Raw genomic sequence first — 16545 nt, 5'->3', positions numbered from 1 at the left:
TTATATGGGCGCCATCTAGTATCAATAAAAGCATGCAAATCGAACCTCTAAGGGCTTCGCTTTAAATGTTTGTTTACCTGTAAATAATAAGCGAGTTTCAATAACTGCACCGCCATCTGTCGGCTTTTAAAATAACTAGGATGTTACTTGTCCCACCAAAGGGAAACCTAAGCTGACGTCATAGGTCATCAAGGTTATCTGAGGTATGACGTCAAAGTACCATACTCGTCTGCGTTTTCGTCTAACTGCGCATGTGTCAGATATTATTGAAACTCGCTCATGATTATAAAAAATTGAAACATGATTATTTTTATTAAAATAATGTAAACTCGGTTAAAAAAAATAATTGTTATTAAATTGTGTAAGCGCGGTTAAAAGATTATAAATACGTTTTAAATGTTGTTAAAATAGTGTAATAAAGATTAAAATTAAGTAATGATGATTAAAATAATGCAATGTTAATTAAAATTAAGTAATTATCAAGAATATAATCTTGATTCAAAGAATATAATCCTGAATAAAATGATTTAATAATGATTAAGAGGTAAATAATTTGAATAATGATTTAATCAAGATTGTTTTAAATCATTTAATCGTGATTATTTTTAATCATTTCATCATGATTATTTTAAATCATTTAATCGTGATTGTTTTTAATCATTTCATCATGATTATTTTTAATCATTTAATCATGATTGTTTTTAATCATTTAATCACGATTGTTTTTAATCATTTAATCACGATTGTTTTTAATCATTTAATCGTGATTGCTTTAAATCATTTAATCGCGATTGTTTTTAATCATTTAATCACGATTATTGTTAATAATTTAATCATGATTTTTAGTCGTTATTCTTTTTAATCCATCATAGTTTTTAATCATTTAATCATGATAGTTTTTAATCATTTAATCATGATAGTTTTAATAATTTAATCATGATTATTAGAAGGCCCAAAAGCTTAGTAATCTACCCCATTTAACTTATTAACTTTTTAATCAGCAATCGACGTTAAATTCCAATTCTTAAAGGCAACAATCCCAATTGCATATGGTTCCCAGGATTAAAGGGTATACGGATGAAAAGGTAAAAGCGAGCAGCTGAGGTGAGAATTAAGCGGGTCGTATAATTAAAATCCCTTTTGAATGGAGTAAGCCCCACTTTCCAGAAACTAAAAACATAACAGAGGGAGACCCCTATTAGCCCGCTGTCTCTTCTCGAAGGTACATCGACCTTCCCTCGACACCAGTCACTCTCTCTCTCTAGTCTCTTCGGGGCGCGATCCCCGCGTACCCCGTTTGACCTTTTCACAGCCGTTCCACAACTCACCAGAAAGTGAGGGAAAAGATATAATGAATTCTTCTTTAAGGTCATTGTTATGTGGTCCTCTCTGCCGGTTTTTATTCCCGATTCACGAAGTTGCCGAAATAAAAATAATGAAGGGGCGGTTCACCATAGAAAAATCTTCAAAGCGGAGACCAAGAATTTATTTATACTGAGAAAGAATGACTACTTTGAAACGATCCTCGGGTATCATTTGGGAAAGTCACCGGCCTGCGCTTCAGAAGCGTAGAAAGACGTCAGCAGCGTTGCCAGTTCCTAAAACTCAAATTATCGTACCACAGCGATCTCAGAAAAAATTATCCAGGGTTCGTACAAAATTTCCGGAATTAAATTCCCTGACCAAATTGTCCAATTTTCCCGGACCATTTTTGTAGATTAAATGAATGGTTTGAGGTTAAATATTTCAAAAATTTATTTGCCAGATTTTTTGGGGTCATTTTACAATTCCCTTACATTTTGTGTATCATTTTCAAATTCCTTGACTTTTCCCTGACTCTTTGGAATCATTTTCAAATTCCCCGACTTTTCCCTGACCTTTTGGAATCATTTTCAAATTCCCCGACTTTCCCCTGACCTTTTGGAATCATTTTCAAATTCCCTGACCTTTTGGAATTCTTTTCAAATTCCCTGAATTTTCCAGGTTTTCCAGGTCGTGTACAAACCCTGATATCGTATGCCTGAAAACTGGTGGTAGGTTTAAATTGTGTGTGAAATAGTGACGGTTAACTTGTGAAATCAAATTTTTTAATAACAATTAAAGTTTGACCGATTGAAAACTTATGTTTAAAAATCGCAGTTTTAACTGGTTATCAGCCATTTAAAAAAATTATCGTACATTATTGTACGCGTGAGCTGAATTATCGATAAATATGGTATACTATATAGTACGCCATTGAAAATATCGTACGTCCCAAATTATCGACGTGTACGATAATTATTGTGCGTCTGGCAACGCTGGACGTCAGTTTTCGGGGCTAATTTGATTTTCTTTAGGGGGAAGGAGCTTATTCTCTCTATGTATAAATATATATATTCTTACGGATGCATTGTGTGTGTTTATAGAGACTATAAGCTGATGAGAGCCGTCAAATAAGAAGAAAGGCATTCCTTATTTTTAAATTTCCACAAATAGTATTTTGGAAAATAGGTAATTTGTGGTCATTTTGAAGAAGATACTACCCAACGGGGGGGGGGATTGGAAATCTATTCTTGAATAGCTTTAATCTTGGTTCTAAAATTAAAATCTCTGTTTATCCTGGTAATTGTGCTAATAGAAAATAATTTGATTCAGAAACCGGCCCGGATTTAGGGTTTGCCAAGAACAAGTGCTTTTAAAACAGAAATGACTCGTTAATTCAATTCGATAAAAATGACATAAATAACGCTATTAAGAGTTTGTCTTGCGTGTTGTTTATCGTCAAGAATAACCATTAATTAAATTCGGTAAAAATTAAATAAATTGCGTTATTTAGAGTTTTTTATAATACGTTGTTTATCGTGGAGGACAAGTTCGCTCAAGAATAACAATTCAACGTTTAATTCGATAAAAATGAAATGAATAGCACATAATTTTCAAATAAGAAGTTAAATTAATGGATTACTAAATTTACTAGTATAAGACTTGAGCGATGGCCAATTTAGTCGAAGAAAGTCAGTTGCGTGTATGGTCGTAAATTCCTCGGTTAATCGGTTAATCGGTTAATCATGGGGAAAGTGCCTGTGAAAATATCCCTGCGGAGATCCCAATTTCAGGTTTGGTATGAGGTGACTGTTTGCAAATCTCTGAAAAGAAAAATAATTTTATATAAGCAGAACTTAAAGTAGTGTTGTAAGTCGGAAAATTTTCCGCTAAAAACCGGGCCCCTCTCTGGTCCTCTTAAATTTACTGTCAATGAGATAACTTGCAAACTCAACGCGAAAGAAGTGGTTCGGAGTGCTACAAGCTGGTATCGAACCCGGCTACTCTTGCTGCGAGGCCAGAATGCTAACAACTACGCAACCCCACTGTTAACCGCATCGAGCCGGCGAAAGTACACGTTTCTGGTGTAATGAAATGATATTAAAGAAAAATCACCTGTCGGCTAAACCTTCTAAACAATCCATCGTTTTTGTATCTGTCACCCGGATAATGAACATTGGCGCCCCAAGCGTCGCCAATTAACATAATTAAAACCACAAACGTGAACATAAACGTGGTATATTTAACCATCATTCCAATTTGTTTTTAATTTACCACTGTTTTATATTGATGACTGTCGTCCGTGAAATAAAATTTAAACTTAACCTTTGGTTTATTTTAAGTATATCAGCAAACGGCTAAAATACGTTATCAATTGCTCAATTTACGATAATTCAGGGAAATGTATACACAGCCTTTAGAACTAAGAATTTCCATTGCTAGTGTACACATGATAAATATTTTTGTCTTCAAAACTAAAACTTCAGTAAGAAGAAAGCTCCAGCTGTCAATACATACACTACTCAGCAGTAATAAAAATCTTTGAGTAATATAAGATGGATAAATATTCGTTAGTATTTATCGGAATAGTCGTGTTAATTACGTTCATATCTGGTTACAGAGGAGAGCTGTACTTCTCAAGTGACATGGCGAAATACGATGGGCGTTTAAGGAGGGTCATGACCGCTGGGGTGAGTTTCAACTTATTTATTTTTATTTTTCAAACATTATTTTAATAAATTGCTGTATTAATCTACGCAGAGATTTGTAAGCAGGAAAAGAGATTCAACGCTACGTTTGGGAACTTATCCTGGGTATTTTAGGCCATTGTTTCCTCACGAATAACATAAAAAACGAAGATTAAATGCCAAAAACTATTTGCTCTTCTGAAGTAACAGTAGTACAGTACTGTGCAAGCGAGTTACATACTTTATTATTATTTTATATAATGTAGTTTACGCTTTTATATTGTTTATTTGCACAAATTATGCAAAGTGCTACACTTTAAAAGCTTATATGCAGCCTTGCAGGGAAAGAATAAAGACCAACACCTTGTCAAAATCCTTAAAAATACTAATAATATCATAAGTAACAAATTAGTTCAAGTATGACACTAAATATTATCCCAAATCAAATTATTGTTTTATTCCATTTTCATTAAAATAATTTAAAATAACATATTGGTATTAATTATTCCCAGTTTAATTTAACAATCTCGAACAGCTTTGCGAGAGATTCAAGTGTTGCATTTAACTTGGAATCTTATTGAGAGAATGAGATTCACTCCGTGCTGATTGTGTGCATTTAGAATCTTACTCTCGAAATACGGACTACCATAAGTAACATAAAAAACATTAGTATGACGCAATCACTATCATTAACCGAAATCGTCCGAAGTCATACTAAGGTTATTATGTTACTTATGGGACTATTCATTGTAACGACACAATTTTTAAATTCAATTTTCCACTCTCAGAGAGTTCGGAGATCAATCTGGGAGCGTTCTCAAGTAACTCACGTAATATTATCTAAATTAGAAACGGAAAAAATTTCAGATCTGTAGGAGTCACAAATACTTTCGAAGCTTCAAAAAGAGAAAACCATAAAATTATTATTATTCCTCGAATTTTTTGGTTTGGGAAGATCTAGCGCCATCTATGGCAGTTATTGAAAGTACGAGAGGCGTCATCTCCGATATTCTGGTAGCAGCGTTGCCAGACGTACGATAATTATCGCACAGTGCGATAATTTAATCAAAATTTTTAGGGCGTACTATAATTTTCATGGCGTACGATATCGTACCATTATTTCGATAATTCTGCCTCAACGTACTATAATGTACGATAATCTTTAGATTTTTTTAAAAACCTACGAACGATTTATATTTTATTATTAATTTATATAACTTTTCTACTTAAAAATGAATGATATACATTTTCTGTACGTGTAGTCCAGAGTGTGAGTTTATTACTCCTAGCTATTACCGCATTTTTTAAAACATTTTTAAACATACTAAGTTCAGTTAATAATGATAATAGACATTTTGTTTATTTCCCTGAAATAAAACTCCTGTAGTGCTTTAAAAAATCATCTAAATTCAACGCATTTATGTATGAATTAAAATTTATCGCCAAAAAGAAATGTACGATAATTTTCCAGGAAAATCGATAATATTTTGGCTTAGATACGATAATTTCAGATTTTCGATCTGGCAACGCTGTCTGGTAGGCTGGTAGCACCGCACTTTGTAAGATGAACAAAAAACGGTATCGGCGCCTATGATCTAGCGTGTAATACAGTAAAATTAAAAAGTCATAACGTTTTTTCTTAAATAAACTTATCAAAATATAAGCAAACGATGCAAAAATTATATTAAAATGCAAGTGTCATTTTATTTTAAGTCAAATTTACGAATAACGAGGACGAAAAACTAGGTAGCGCCGCCTAAAAACCGTCGCCATGACAGGTCTGACGTCACAGGTCACGATGCCAAAAAATTTCCTTGGAGGAAGAAATAATCACGTGACCACCATGAGCTCAAATCTGTCATGGCTGACCTAAACTCGCTACCATGGCAACGAAAATAAGCTACGCACACGAGCAAGCTCCCTCTACCTAGTATCATGCTAGTATCTAGCCAAACGGCGAACCAAAAGGGGCTTAGCGATAATTTTATGTCGCGAATACCATATACAGAAAATAAAGGTAGTTAGGCAATCTTTTCCGATCAGACGCCTCGAAATATTAATTATCTTCCTCCACATTTGGCGGGAAAACCAAATTAGGGCATTTCCGGTGTATTTACAACAAAATAATTTAAATCTTACTACTATCTTTTTTTATAATGATTGTACCTGGCAGCACTTTTACACCCCCCCCCCCCTCCCTCGTATCGAAAATGGCGAACAACTACGCCACCGTAATATTTCCCTAAACTAGGCGGCAGCTTTTCAAATTTCAACCGTTATTTTGAATTATCGACTTAAAGATGGTTTATTATTTTCGTACCCACAGACTAAATATTTCATAGCTATTTACATTTTTACCCAAGATTTTATTGGACTAAGTGATAATGACACCATAAGCTTTTAATAATAATAATAATAAACATATTAGAAATTACTCGAATTAGTTTCAATGAAGGGAAATGAATCAATAAAACCAAACAAAGCGAATATTTGTAAATTTAAAATTAAATATTCACATTACCATAATAAAATTTCAATAATTATTAAGTTTTCACTTTTTAAAGCCAACATCTGCGTCATATTGTAACATGCTATGTTTAAACCAATCGGATAGCGAGTTTAAAAAGAAAATTCAGCGACATTCAAGATGGCGTAAAGTCGCCCTCTACGAAGAATATTTGATTGTAGTATCTCGCCTTTGGTAAGGAAAAAGATAATCATTTTTTACAAAAAGAAATATTTCAGTTATAAAGTGAAAATTCTACAGATAATTAATATTGTTTTAATCAATTTTTAACGAAATATTAGCATGGGTAGTCCATAAGTTCCATTGTTTAGCCTCTCTTTGCTTTTCAGAAAAGGACAGTGTTGTTCAAAATGGCATTACGCATATGCGCTTGCCCAACTTGTTTCAATACATCTCGAACCAATACCAATTTATTTTGGTTTCCCTTACCAAAACCAGGTTTTCTACGAGATCAATGGATGGACATATTAGGGATTAAAGATTCTAGTATAACTGAAAGCACGCGAGTGTGTTCGTTCCATTTCAAAGCTAGAGATATCTCAAAAAGCAAAATATTGAAAACCGACGCGGTACCATCGGTTCATTTAGGCAAGAAAGGAGAGGCACATTTCATCAATGATGAAGATATTGAGTTATCAGACGATGAAGTTAAAGTGGTGCAAGAAAAAAAGAAAGAGGAGCCTACACCCCCAACTTCTACTCCTGAAGGAAGACCTTCGCGACGAGCAGCGAGAATGGCTGCGGAAAAAATCCAAAATACCGTCAGAAAATATGGCTTAAATGATGACAGTCCTCCCCCTAGCCCAAAGAAAGTTGAACTAAACTACAACCCAGTTTTTGAAAAGCCAACCGCTATGGTGAAACAATCTTTTGATGTTTATGGCCAGAAAAAAATTCAACCTACATTAGCGCCACGAACCCAAATGCAAGTGATAAATTTACCATTAAATAAAATTCAAACAACAAGTAGTGGTCAACAGATATCCCTAAAAGTTGCCATACCCCAGCCGCAAAGAGCCACTCCCATCACTACTAGAAATCAAATTACATATTCTGTGAAACCATCAACAGCAATTGCCAAACCAATCCAATCCAGCCCAACAACTACTGTCATTTTGAAACCAATTACAGTCACCTCAAAAATAGTACCACCATCCAAACAGCAGCTACCCAAAATAATTATGAGTCCAAAACCTCAAACGGCTACTCCAAAAACTCAAAGTGTAACTCAAAAAACTCAAATTACAAAGCCTCAAATTGTGGCTCCAAAACCTCAAATAGGCATTGCTCCGAGACAAAATAATTATATGGCCAGACCACGAGATGAAAGTATGAATCTTGTCATGGAGTGTGTTGAGATTAGCTTGTCACCCGCTCAGCTCAGAGCCCAACATAACGCGGTTAAAGCTTACGAAGAGTTCGAGAGGAAGATGAAAGCTTACAAGACCGCTAAAGATACCAGAATCATATACTGCACCACAAATGAAGTACCTCCAATAAATACAAGTAGTTACACGAGTAGCTTAATTTCCACCACTAGCCCTGCCATGCCCCAAGGAAGCAATACTGGAAAAGTGACCGAAAAACGTAAAGACAGTATTGGTTAAATAATATGGTCCATGAGCTTATCTAATGCATTTTATTATAGCTGCTGTAGCAAAACCAGTCAGAGCTCCCTTACTTCAACCTGGGATGGTGATAACTCAAACCCCACAAGGAATGCAGTTAATTCGAGGAGTAGTGCCCCAACAAAGTTTAGTTCTGGTATGTATAAGAAGCAAATTCTGAGAAATAAAAGCAACTAAAAAATTTTTTACTCACAGGCTAACACAACGAATACTGTAACGCAAGGTGCTAATAGTCAAATTAGCTACAAGGTTTTAGTAGATTCTAGAACCGGTTTAGTAGTTGGAACAATTCCCAATGATTCCCCACTGCTTCAGAACACAAGTATAAACCAAATTTAGAAAAATAAATAACAACGTACACTCAATAACATTATTATTATTTTGCAGATGCTAACAGTCCACAAACTTTAACAATTCAACCATCAAAACCAGTTAGAAATTCTTGTTTTGATAAGGCCTGAATTAAATATTAAATGAATTTCATTTGTAGGTTCAGACTATAAGCGCTACTAGTACGTCGGGTATTACTATAACTGGGGTTCAAGGCAATGTGAATACAACGGACAATGCCTACAACAAAATAATATCTGGAGGAAATAAAACTGTCGTAGCTCAGTCATTGCTCTCGATTAAAGTTCTGCCTGGTCAAGATCAGAATAAGGATACGAGAAACATGCAGATTACCCACTTAGGGCAAGTGTTAGACAAAGACAAGTTTCTATCAGCTCCAATTTTGTGGCTCTCCAAAGTTGGATTGGTTGACAAGGAAATTAAATGCTTATGCATGAAAGATCGTATGGAGCTTTCTGCTTGTAAATTCTCTGTAGATGGATATCTATGGCGGTGTAAAAGAGCTCCAAGGTTGTTTTTTTCAAATACCGAATGAATTTTCAAGTTTTACAAATTTCTTTTGTATTAAAAGGTGTCAGCGAACGGTTCAAATTCCACGGATTAGTTTTTTTGCTAGATTTGGTGCGCAGCTTTATAAGCTTCATCGTTTAATTTTTCACTGGAGCGTGCAGTCCGACATTTTGCACGTTATTCACGACACCGTTGTTGATATTTATATGGTGCGGTCTGTTTGGAGAGCCATCCAAGAGATTTGTGGCAAAGCTTTGGAAAATAAAAGTGTCAAATTGGGAGGGCCAGGCTCAAAAGTAGAAGTAGCGACGATTAAAATGGGCTGGCATATCGTCATTGGAGCTTACGATAGAGTGTAATTAAATGAGATATTAATGGTGTGAGTCAATTTAATACAAATTAACTTATTATTTAACAGGACTGCTCTTTCAAGAATGAAAGTAGTCACTGAAAACAAAGGCCAGCCATTTGGAATAACTTCCATTATTCTAAAGAATCTCGAGCAATGGGTGATGCCTCACTCCACAGTTATTACTACAGACTACAGGCTGTCTACGATTAACAGAAACTCAATTACCTATAAATATATCAACATGAATGTCCCATACAACAGCGACTTGACAGTTAAAAACGCCATTGAAAGCATGGAAACCCAATTAGTTCGCATGTTTGGAGGTTTTTCAATGGTTCAATTGAAACCAGAGACAATTCAAGGGTTCCTGGACGAATATCAGTGGAGAGTTAGATATGGCAAAACACCTAGAACTACCTTTTGGAACATTATCAGCGATATTGCTCATCAAAGCGGAAGGAAAAGTATAAAATGAAATATAATTTGAATTGTATAGTATAATTTATATTATATTTTGCAATGAAGTAATGATACCGAAGGAAGTTGACATGGCCACCACTACCGCTTCATCAAGCAGCAGTGATGATGATGTTATTTTAGATGAAAGTGGAAAAGTTCAAGTACAAAATCTATTAAAACACGCTGGATCTTGGTCCCATCAACCCAAAATAATAAGACCTACTCCAAAACCAGCAGGTGAAATTAATTTTAAAAATTTTCTGAGAATTTTCAAAAATACCCCTTCAATTCTATATTTTAGCACCACCAGAACCTCCGAAACTAGTTGATTTGAATAATTACTATTACGCACGAAAGAATCCTGATGCAGGTCTATCAGGTTCAGATCCCAGTCTCAACACCTATCATTTTAAAGTAAATGGAACAACGAAAGTGTATCTAAAATTAATATAAATTAAAAAAATATATATTTTTTCAGTGTTTAGTCTGTCGCAAAATTTTAGACAATAACATCAAAGTTATGAAACATTTAATGGCTCATTTGGAACAAACGCGGCAACGTAATCCAGACTTGAGTGATCTGACGCAGTGCAAATATTGTTTTAGAGATTTTGAGACTCCGTACAGCATGCAGTGTCACATGGAAAATGTCCATCTGAGTACCAACAACCTGGCTTGCAAGATATGCAACCACGCATTAGTCAGCAAAACATCCTTGATTAACCATATGAAACACCATCATGTGCAATCGGAAATTCCATACTGTTGCTCAACATGCAATTTCCGTTCTTCCTTCCACAGGGAAGTGATTGATCATTTTCAACAGGTATAGAAGCATCACATTTCTATTTTAATCTTTTCTCTAATTATCTTTCCTTGATTCAAACGAGCCTTTTTTTTTGACAGAATCACAATGGCACCAACAAATTGCTCTGCCATTATTGCTTAAAAACTTACAACATAAAATTCAATTCAGCCAACGCAATTGGAATGATTCAGAATTATTACTATCACTTGTACAAGCATCAGATTAAGTCTGCCAACAAGAAATGTTCAAATTGTTGTTTGGTCTTCGTTAATGTTCTAGAATTGAAAACCCACAGGCAAAAAGACCATTTGTCAATGGCTAAGAAAAAGGGTATTCTACTTTTATCTAAGTAGCTGATATAATCCAAAAAGAAATAACATATTAGTCTTCTTACAGATGTTATTCCTCTACCAATTAACACTCAGCACCCAATATTGGTTCCGGAACCAACAAAGAAACCAAAGGGTGCCAAAAGTCCTCCATATACGGGTCCAAGAAGGTCAAAAGCTCCCATACCAGGTCCTCCGGTGCTAGAACCTCAACCTGTGATAAATCAATATGAGACCAAAGAACTGGGTCCAGTCTTTATTTCTGACAATTACGATGTTGCAAATCATATTTGTGTGGAGTGCAAACAGCCTATTGAACGCACTCATTACTTGTAATTGCTGATTGTTTTCTGTTAATTATGGTGATAAACTGATTTTAACTTCTTTATTGATTTCAGAAAGAGAATGTCCTGTGGGAAATGCCGGTATACTAGTAATTGTGGTAAGGCTTTTGTGGAGCACATGATAGCGCAGCATTCCAATATCGTGAAAGCCAAGAAGGACATGCACTTTATGGCAGAACCAATTGAACTTGCTAATCCTCTACACTGTATTTGCGGATTCAAGAGCGTTCATTGCAATATCATAGGTGTTTTTCTTGGACACAAAAGGAAATGTACTAATAGAAAACTGAAAAATGTCCATAATTTCAGCCGCTCATTTGCTAAAATGTGGATACAAAACGTGCTATCAGTCTGCAGTGGCAGCTTTGGCTGCGACAGTTAAAATAGAGCCGGAGGATATTCCCTGTGACAAGGGATCCGCCTTTTTCCCACCATTGGTTGTTCTGGATGAAAATGAAGAAGAATTTGTTAACAACACGTTGTCTAAAATCCCAGAACCAACGGAGAAAAAACAAAGCACACTTGGAAAACGAAAGAGAATTGAAGGAGAAGGTGGCTCTGGTATGTAGACACATATGGGGCTGTGCGAGTACTAAAACATTATTGCGTATTCAGCCTTTTTTGAGGTTGAGTACTCTAACCAGACCTTGAATAAGTAATTAGAGAATACTAGTCGATTACCAAGTACCAAAAAATTGCATATTTGGGTACCCAATTACTCGAATAACCTGCTCTCTAAACTCCTTGAATATTTGTTTTTTCTATCCTCGTTGCTTCAAAGTTCAAAGAGAAGTTTTTACAACTTTTTGGGGGGCAATAAACTGTGGTTCATTTAAATTCAAGGATTATTTTTCAACATTGAAAGTTACTTTATACTCTTTTTAAATTTAATTTCTTAATTACTTGAATGAAACCAGCTCCTAATCAAGTACTTGATAACCCGACTCGTTAAAAATATTATTCAAGGTTTTTTTTAGTTACTCGTCTCGAATAAGATAAAGTTTCCCCTTAATCAAGTACTCGCCTTGACTTCAATATTACTCAACTCGCATACTCGATGAAATATAAATACACTCTATAACTGACACAATTGCCTAAAACTACTAATCGCACAGCCCTATACATATCATCTAAACAAGTTGGGGAAATGTTATATTATCCAGTTTCAGATGCTGAAAAACCTAGCATAATGAATGCTCTTGGCTTAGTACGACGTAAATCTTCACACAGTGATGATGAAACTGATCCACCCTTACTAACTAGAGAAGACTTGGATGATAAACCACGAAAAGGCCCAGCGAGAAATACTCGAAGTTCTAGAACGGCTAAAAGAGCTAGAACTACTGAAAAAGAAATGGAAGACAATCAAGATGCATCTCATGAAATTGATTTAGACGCTCCTCCCTCATTGGAGACTGCTGCTGATTAAATAAATATTTAAAAACGTTTTAAAAAAATTCTAGGTGGATAAGAATCTTATTCACTTATGGTGTTACTAATGACTTTATCAGTGTAATTCTTAATAAAAATTACAATCTTAAAATAAGTAATTTATATCATTTGAAAATGATTTATATAACATATTCAATGAACAAAACATCTTTTTTACAAATGTTAATTTAGTTCAAGTGTAAAGTTCAAAATCAATGCGTTTGGAGCTGTAAAATACAGTACTAGCTTCATTCACCCTTCGAACTAAAACCCCGTCCTTAAAATATCCTTCCTCCACCCACCGATGCATTTCTTCTGAGGAATGAGGACCATAAACTGGTGCATCTTCTCTCTCTTCCCATTTGAATTCCCATTGAACTTCTTGATTATGTTCAGCAGCTTCCATGGCGCTAGCAGTAGCTTTTCTTTCAGCGTCTGTAGTAGCAACTCCTTTGGTATCAAAATCATCACCAAACATATCAGCCGCTTCTTTTTCAGGTTTTTCTTTAAGTTGAATTAGGAAATTTAATCTTTCGTATGTCTGTTGATAGATATCCATGTTCCCTGTGCTTAGTATTTTATCAGCTAGAGCTGTTAATCGCAACATTTTCTCATGATTCTCTGCCGCTAGAGCATCCTCTTCTTCCGTGGTTACTTTTTTCTTAAGCCAACGACTGCTAGCCGAAGTCTTAACATTTCCACCTAATCTTTTGATACCCTTCAACACAGTTTCTTTAGGTTGCATTAACATTATCATTTCTCGGTATAATGCGTAAACATCAACTGGCTCTTCTTCCATGTCACTATCCGATTCATTTGCGTTCTTAACTGGTTGGTTTTTAACTTTGATCCAATCAATATTATCCAGCCAATGATCTTTTATTTCTTCAGTTTTATCGAAAATGAAAGTCCCTTCTTTATCAAAATGCCCTTCTTCGAGTTCATCTTTCATATTGAATGGAGTTATTCGTATTTCTCCATCATGATCTATGGTACCCTCTTCCTGGCCTTCTAAATCATTAGGGTTGAGTACATTGTAGCGTTTGGATGCTACTTCGTCATCCTCTTCATCACTATCTAAGGAGTTCTTGAACTTTTTAAATCGAGAGGCTCCTTCGGGTTCAGGACGGGCTGAATTTTCAGCTCTGGCATCCGACTCATTCAAATTTAGACCTAAATCATCCAAAGTTAATGGACCCAAACCAACTTCCCCTCGCCTTTTCGATGAATTTTCCTGAAGCGCTGTTCTCTTGGTCATTTTCACTCAAGCATTCACATACAAATACGGGAAACTGGAAAATATTTTACGATTAACGTTAAATAGATCTTACACGAAGAAATAAACTCATTTCAAGCAAGGCGTGCTTAGCATCTCAACGATTTCCACCATATTTATTTAAATAAATGATAAGAAAAACGACTTAACTAATGCAGTAGCGCTATCTAGTATGGAAACTCGGTATATTGTCAGTAACTCTGGTATTATTTAAAAGGCGCGAAAATTCAAAGCAATGGAAAAAGAGTATCTTGTTTTACAAATACTGTCCCTGACGATAATAAAATTTATGAATCTTTATTTAACTCATTGCAAAGATAATTTAAACTCGTACCCTAGATTCGAAATCACTCTCTCGCGCGTTGCCGATAGCGTTTACCCACTTCCCGCCGGAACTCAGAAAAAATTCGCTCCATGGTTTGCGCCTTACCGCAACCACGGCCAACCTCGATCACGCGCTACCGCGCTATATCGCGGCAGCCCGTGATCGAAGTTGGCCGTGCCACAACCGATGGAGCCCGATTTTTCTGAGGTCACGTGCCGGAAAAGGGTAAACGCTTCGTAACAAAACCGTCAATAGGAAAGCTCTCAGTATTCGAATCTAGGGTACGAGTTTAAATTATCTTTGCTCATTGTAAAACACAAACATTCTACAATTAGGATCCTCGTCCACATAGAACAATTTACTTCTTCAGCTGAGGACAAGCTATTAGTTCTTCTTTTTTTGTTGATATCAAATTTCAAAACGAAGCCCGTGTTTATAACAATAAGTTCATGGTAGATTTAATAATTTGACATTATTTCGTCGAACTTAACCGTATTTTTACTTTTGAAAGAATTTAGAAACACAGATTGAACCAAATAAAGCTAAAACACTAAATACTAATCAGCTAGGCCTATACCCAAGGCACCACCTTATGCCTAAGTCATTGAGTGACGAAATTCCCTTACACGTTTCCGAGGGGTGGATTATTAACGTTCATAATTCCAGATCAGCATTTAAATTTAATTTAACTATTAATTTTCGCATAATATTTTTGGTGGATGTTGCTTTTATATCATTAATAACATAGGCTAAGATTCATAAGACAAATAATACTTGATCTATGGCCTCTTACTGTACTTATCCCACAAAGTACTTTTCGAGTTTCCCGGATAGAGAAATTCAGAGGTTTGTTGTGCTTTTTTGGTTTTGAAATCCCAGTAAAAAGGTTAGCGGTGTTGCTATGGGAAATAAGATGGATAGTATTTTTGATAATTTCTTTGTCGGTTGGGAGTTCTCTAGAGGTTTGCTCTATGAGGTAACTCAGCTTGCAAGCTTGCATCATGTAATCGCTTTAGACACCTTCCTTACGCATCCTGCTCTGGAATTCAGCTTCCTTTTTAGATTTCAATGACGTTGTATGGCAAGCCGTTCGTATTCTCAGCACACTATCAATTTCCTCTTCAGATGACGGCTTCAACAAAACGATTGACGTTAGCCTTTGCCGGTGAGAAGTCTTTCTACTAAGATTTGCAGCCAGTTCTCAAATTCTCAACAGGATTTTTACTGTTTTTCGCAACATGGCCCTTGCCATACACCAAAAGCAGTCTGCTACTGAGTACTGCGAGGTTTAATGTAGTTTGACATATCCTCAAATGAATTGGATCAATATTTTTAATGAGCCTCTTAGACCTAGTCGCGATAAAAACTTGAATTCTAGACTCATTTCTAGCTTCTGGCCGGATCAAGATGATTATAAGACCATAAATTCCTATAACAAGTCTCTACATTGGAGAGAATGATAGGTGGCTCTGAGATAGATTCAGGAACCATCTTAATGACATCGGAAAAACTCCAGCAACGGACCACATCACCGATCACTTCACAACATCAATTGGTCGAATTTGTTCATTTATCATTAAAACCGGTGTAGAGTTTCCTGTATGTTAAAACAACAAGCTGGTGTTTATTAGGTTTTAGCAGAAGAAAATAGGGGAAGTACGTATCTGTAGCTTTGAGCCGTAGAAGTCGTCGTGTGACCCACGAAAACGCCTTTTTACGCATAATAAACCAAACTGAAAAAGTAGTCCTACTTTTGTTTTGATTCAACACGGCTATAATCGACGAAAGCAAATACGCCTTAGCTCAAATAGCAGAGAATGAGAAGGGCAATATGTTACAATTGTTCAATTTAAGAAAAATGACTTTTTAAACGATGTATTCATCCGCGATTTCCCGCCAAACCGTTTTGGCGCGAAAATTCGTGAAAAGTGACGCCTTTCCAAAGCTGACTAGAAGCGTACTTCCCCCTATTTTCTTCTGGTTTTAGCTTTTTCAAAAAGGTTATTTAGCTTGTTAGGTTGGTACGCCTCTTTCGAACTGCAATGGGTTTTTTTGGTCGTCGGATAATAGATCTTAAAAGAAATTGATTTGAAAATCTTCATCGGTTCATTGTGTAAATTGGCGCGTGCTTGCTCGGAAGGGATAATCTTATTGGCTAAGACAAATGCAGATAAATATTGCTAAGCCCACGTGATTCTATTTTATTATCAGAATAA

The 16545-nt window shown here is 35.6% G+C and overlaps 2 protein-coding genes and 1 long non-coding RNA gene across 5 annotated transcripts; 2 read left to right on the top strand and 1 right to left on the bottom strand.

Annotated features, from left to right (window-relative positions):
* The first annotated feature begins 3771 nt into the window (after positions 1 to 3771).
* LOC149926810 (uncharacterized) lies at positions 3772 to 4388 on the top strand. The gene is made up of 3 exons (XR_016474163.1): positions 3772 to 3847; positions 3923 to 3992; positions 4063 to 4388. It is a non-coding gene; the product is annotated as an uncharacterized LOC149926810 (long non-coding RNA).
* Positions 4389 to 6480: 2092 nt separating this feature from the next.
* Positions 6481 to 12831, top strand: LOC149926809 (uncharacterized). Of its 3 annotated transcripts, none has more exons than XM_090157624.1 (16): positions 6481 to 6690; positions 6846 to 8103; positions 8165 to 8280; positions 8340 to 8466; positions 8532 to 8575; positions 8635 to 9005; positions 9067 to 9360; positions 9424 to 9821; positions 9883 to 10053; positions 10118 to 10230; positions 10295 to 10642; positions 10723 to 10954; positions 11021 to 11285; positions 11352 to 11395; positions 11607 to 11858; positions 12461 to 12831. In XM_090157624.1, the coding sequence occupies exons 2-16, from the start codon at positions 6867 to 6869 to the stop codon at positions 12724 to 12726; spliced, it is 4278 nt and encodes a 1425-aa protein (XP_090013750.1). In that variant the 5' UTR covers positions 6481 to 6690; positions 6846 to 6866; the 3' UTR covers positions 12727 to 12831. The 3 variants fall into 3 exon arrangements, with proteins under 3 accessions (XP_090013750.1, XP_090013748.1, XP_090013749.1); XM_090157622.1 differs by having other exon boundaries at positions 6487 to 6690; positions 11352 to 11542; positions 12461 to 12830; XM_090157623.1 differs by having other exon boundaries at positions 6493 to 6690; positions 11352 to 11542; positions 12467 to 12830.
* On the bottom strand, positions 12806 to 14127 carry holn1 (CD2 antigen cytoplasmic tail-binding protein 2 homolog holn1). The gene has a single exon (XM_090157625.1). The coding sequence runs from the start codon at positions 13984 to 13986 to the stop codon at positions 12922 to 12924; it is 1065 nt and encodes a 354-aa protein (XP_090013751.1). The 5' UTR covers positions 13987 to 14127; the 3' UTR covers positions 12806 to 12921.
* Positions 14128 to 16545: the final 2418 nt, after the last annotated feature.

Source organism: Leiobunum rupestre, chromosome 9 (genome assembly GCF_980474605.1).
Source record: "Leiobunum rupestre chromosome 9, qqLeiRupe1.1.hap1, whole genome shotgun sequence".
In the NCBI taxonomy this organism is placed as follows: Eukaryota; Metazoa; Arthropoda; class Arachnida; order Opiliones; family Sclerosomatidae; genus Leiobunum; species Leiobunum rupestre.
Note: the sequence above shows the minus strand (reverse complement) of the source record. Positions and strands in the feature narration are given on the sequence as shown.